We start from the raw sequence: 5106 nt of genomic DNA, 5'->3' as shown, positions 1-5106 counted from the left end.
CAGTTTCGATTCCCAGACCGGGCGTTGTGAGTGTTTATTCAGCGAAAACACCTAAATCTCCACGAGGCTCCGGCAGGGGATGGTGGCGAACCCTGCTGTACTCTTTCACCACAACTTTCTCTCACTCTTACTTCCTGTTTCTGTTGTGCTTGTAATTCAAAGGGTCAGCCTTGTCATACTGTGTCACGCTGAATATCCCCGAGAACTACGTTAAGGGTACACGTGTCTGTGGAATGTTCAGCCACTTGCACGTTAATTTCACGAGCAGGCTGTTCCGTTGATCGGATCAACTGGGACCCTCGACGTCGTAAGCGACGGAGTCCCAACAACAACAACAACAACTAATTGTGATATATTCTGAACGCCCCTCACCCACAAACGTCTAGCTAAACTGATAAAAGTCCGTGCCAGAAAAGCAACTAATAGAATTCTTAGAATCCACAGAGTAGAGCGAGGCTCATAACTTCGAAACATACTTCTTTTAAGTGGAGACGAACTTATTCTATTACAAATTTCTTATTCTATCAACAGTTTCATAATACCTCCATATGCAATGCTTACCAATTCCTATTAGTTCCAATGTATCCGTCTGTGAAGGTAAGTGATAATTTTGCATAATTTCCTACTTTTAAAAGCATGCACCATTCATATGCCTCAAGATAGCATTGTTATATGTTTGTGCATTTTCACGATAGGATAGGTCAGATCCGAACACACTTTATGCACTTCGTGATTATTATCATGTATGTATGTATGTATGTATGTATGTATCTATCTATCTATCTATCTCTATCTAAAGTGTTGGATATATTCGTTAGTGAATGCTATTGTTCAAGGATATACTCAATATATTTATTCCGGATATCCCGACCGCGAGCTTGATGTGCCTTGAAAACATCCGATCTATCTATCTATCTATCTATCTATCTATCTGTATATCTGTCTGTCTGCTTGTCTGTCTGTCAGTCTCTGTGCCTCCATCCATCCATCCGTCCGTCCGTCCGTCCGTCTGTCCGTCCATCTGTCTGTCCGTCCATCCATCTGTCTGTCCGTCCATCCATCTGTCTGTCTGTCCGTCCATCTGTCTGTCTGTCTGTCTGTCTGTCTGTCTGTCTATCTATCTATCTATCTATCTATCTATCTATCTATCTGTCTATCTATCTATCTATCTATCTATCTATCTATCTATCTATCTGTCTGTCTGCCTGTCTGTCTGTCTGTCTGTCTGTCTGACTGTCTGTCTGTCTGTCTGCGTCTATCTCTCTATCTATAAAAGATACATTATGGATATGTTGGTAATTCTGCATTTGGGTTGTTTCTAATTTTGCACACCTTTACTGGATTCATTGTTGTTTTTATTCTTGATATTATTGTTGATATTTTCGTTGTCTTTCTTGTTATCTAGCCTCAATTCATTCCTAATCCTGCAAATTTATGATCAAAATCCCTTCACCATTGACCATTCCAGTAATTCGAGTATTCGCATATTAGAGACTATGCCGCCATGCCTTATATATCCGACATAATTCAAATTGTTATAAAGTTGATTTGTTTGTTAGTTTTAACATGTGTAATTACAGATTCTATTTGTCCCCAACTCCGATACATAAAAACTATGTATCAGAGATGGAGATTCTTCCTCTGATGAAGGAACTTTTAACTTTGTTTCTCATTATTATAATGTTGCATTGCAAGATAGTACTTCGAAGGCGGAGTACATTACGTACGGTAGAAACATTAATATTTATAAAGTTTGTATTTATATTCATATTCCCATAATTAGAAAACGAATGTTATATGGTTTAATCCGCCTTTTATTTTAAAATTTTCTATCAAATTTCGCAAATGGCATGCATATGTCTTTCGTTATATCATAAATATCATGCGTTATTTAATCAAAATATTAAGGCATTAATGGAATACAATTGAACCAAAACATCGCTACTCTCATTGCCAATATATACACAGAACATCTTTCTTGTGAAAATATTATTTCCACCGATGTAATTATCCTGTGAACGTAAAGTTTTATCAAAGCATTTTATTATCCAACTGAAGCTTCGCTTGCAGGTGACAGTGAAACAAAATACTATGGGGAGGTCACTGCAAATCTCATTATAAAGATTCCCTATATATATGTATATGTGTGTGTGCGTGCATGTGTGTGTGCATATTGTGTGTGTGCTTGTGTGTCTTCGTCAAAGTACTAACAGAACTGCCTTACCACTTCGTTCTCCAAACATATCTGGAGTTTGAAGGACGATAATATTAACAATTATTTGATCGATTGTACTGTATCATAGAACACGCGACGCTCATGTCACCGAATTCAGAAAATGAAATCTGTGATTTACGGAGCAGCATTAAGTGCTATTATATCTTTTTCTAATTTTGAACAAAACATTGAAATTGGTGAGAAAAATTTCCAGTTATCCACTGAATAAAATATTCTATTTTTTTGTTTATTGGATTTGATATATCCTGAAAAATTGTCATTTAATTAGAGTTCCACTCCATTCATTTATTCATTAACACTAAAACTTCAATCAACCATAGCTGTTTGTCTTGTTTATGTGCGTTTGATATACTTGGTATTGAAAGTAAGTGGCTTCTCAAATAAATTGACGATAATATCATGTTTTCTGAGTATGTCACTGCTTAGATTAATATGTGACGCTTTCTCTAATGCTTTCTCGATAACCAATAAAATTTCGATATACTGTTGACCATCGTAATTCGATGCCTTTCCAAATATATTTCATTATATTTTGTCAGCTTCTGATAAACTTTTCACGCTAAGTTACTCCTTTGTAAACATAAGCATTCTGAATGTATAAATATTTATTTGTGTGTATGTATGTATATCTCTTTACTCTTTTACTCTTTTACTTGTTTCAGTCATTTGACTGTGGCCATGCTGGAGCACCGCCTTTAGTCGAGCAAATCGACCCCAGGACTTATTCTTTGGATGCTTAGTACTTATTCTATCGGTCTCTTTTGTCGAACCGCTAAGTTACGGGGACGTAAACACACCAGCATCGGCTGTCAAGCGATGTTGGGGGAGACAAACACACACACACACACACACACACACACACACACACACACACACACACACACATATATATATACATATATACGACGGGATTCTTTCAGTTTCCGTCTACCAAATCCATTCACAAGGCTTTGGTCGGCCCGAGGCTATAATAGAAGACACTTGCCCAAGGTTCCACGCAGTAGGAATGAACTCGGAACCATGTGGTTGGTAAGCAAGCTACTTACCACACAGCCACTCCTGCGCCTATATATGTATGTATGTATGTATGTATATGTATATATGCACTGGTACTTCCCATCTTACTTTACAAATACTCAATCTGAACTCCTCAGAGGAAGATACAGACATTGCCAATGAGGTGCTACCGTATCATCCCAGGCATTTCGAACATGGTCCACATTACGTACGCATGGATTCGCGAAGAAATCTTCAAGGAAGTTAATGAGCAAAGAATACATAGAGTCATATAGCAAGGCCCAATCAGAGGCCTAAGCCAGCTTCTAAAGTTAGTGGGGAGCAAGCATAAAACAAAAGTGCCGTGACACATACTAAACAATTCACTTCTCTTATATTACACAAAATATTTCATTAATAATAAAATGTGTAATTGTAGTGTACATTTATTAATCTCATGTTTCAGTAACAATGTCATTTTGCAAGAAATTTACAGCTAGGTGTGATGTGAAAAATCCAGTGTCCAATGTCGATTGTCCAGAGTCGAACGATTATGACGTCAGGGTTTGTTTTGGTTCTTCAGATGTCAGCGACCACCAACACATCACAGGAGATTGAGCAGACAGTTCAAAAACACGGGGTGGGGTCGAATAAAGTAATGACTCTAGAAATGCTCTTTCAAAGCCATGCGATTATAAAGAAAGAAAAAGAAAAAGGAAATTCGAATTTTACCGCACAAGCGGACTAAGGAGTCAAAGAAAAATTGAAAAGGTACTAATTTTGAAAAACGTGTTCGGGGAGCGGCCGCTCTCTTTGATTCACTATTAGCTACACCACTGGACCTAATAGCTTTGCAAAAACGATTCTTCCAGGAAGCATACACAGAGAAAGAAGAAGAATTGACCAGAGGTAAAAATAGACAGAGCTGAATGGACGGGCACACAGCTGCGACAAATAGAGAATACTGGCATACAATTTGTTACAACAAAATCCGTACTACACCATCGGTAGTTCAGGGCCCAATGCAAGACAAAACAAATTAAGAGACATACTGGAAGTTTAAGAAGACTAAAATATATTCTGAATCGTTCAAACCTGTTCCCCAATGCATCACTCCATCAAATGTTTAAATAAATCGCATCTCGGAATTGTTATTCGGCTGTTGTTGCTTTGCTCCTCGCAAGAAATTAATTTAATGCTTGTTTTTCTTCTTCTTTCATTACTTCGCTGCTACATTGAATAAATTAAATGGTTTTTTTTTTTATGTATGTGGTCTCACTACAATGATTATGTTATTTCACACTGAACTGTATTCTCTTTACGCAGAGGGTGTTTTTTAAAACTTCCCATGTCGTTATATATATATATATATATATATATATCTGTCACTATATGTTAACATTTTTCTATCTCGCCAGAGAACTGCTGCGGCATTATCCGTGCGTTACACCTCAGATATGAATGGTAATAAACGGAGAATGAGTTTGCTTCAGTGGGAAGCTTTAGACTACATAATGTCAATGCGGGGCGCTGTTTTTGGAAAATCCTTGGAGGACATATCAGAGTGAGTGAGTTAATTTAGCTTTTGAGTTGGCGTCATAAACAAATATCATGTTGTGCACGTCTCTTATTGATATTACTATTACTATTATTAACATTATTAACATCGTTGCTATTATTATTATTATTATTATTATTATTATTATTATTATTATTGTTGTTGTTGTTGTTGTTGTTGTTGTTGTTGTTGTTGTTCTTCTTCTTCTTCTTCTTCTTCTTCTTCTTCTTCTTCTTCTTCTTCTTCTTCTTCTTCTTCTTCTTCTTCTTCTTCTTATTATTATTATTATTATTATTATTATTATTATTATTAATTA

At 36.5% G+C, this 5106-nt stretch overlaps 1 protein-coding gene across 1 annotated transcript in view; it reads left to right on the top strand.

Annotated features, from left to right (window-relative positions):
• LOC106877771 (breakpoint cluster region protein) overlaps nucleotides 1–5106 on the top strand; it is a 29093-nt gene that overhangs the window by 9625 nt on the left and 14362 nt on the right. The window contains exons 7-8 of the mRNA XM_052968495.1: nucleotides 532–597; nucleotides 4651–4796. Coding sequence (XP_052824455.1) covers nucleotides 532–597; nucleotides 4651–4796 — 212 coding nt within the window. The remainder of the gene's footprint in view (nucleotides 1–531; nucleotides 598–4650; nucleotides 4797–5106) is intronic.

This window comes from Octopus bimaculoides, chromosome 6 (genome assembly GCF_001194135.2).
Source record: "Octopus bimaculoides isolate UCB-OBI-ISO-001 chromosome 6, ASM119413v2, whole genome shotgun sequence".
NCBI classification, from domain to species: domain Eukaryota; kingdom Metazoa; phylum Mollusca; class Cephalopoda; order Octopoda; family Octopodidae; genus Octopus; species Octopus bimaculoides.
The sequence above is the reverse complement of the archived record's forward strand: the minus strand, read 5'-3'. Positions and strand labels throughout refer to the sequence as shown.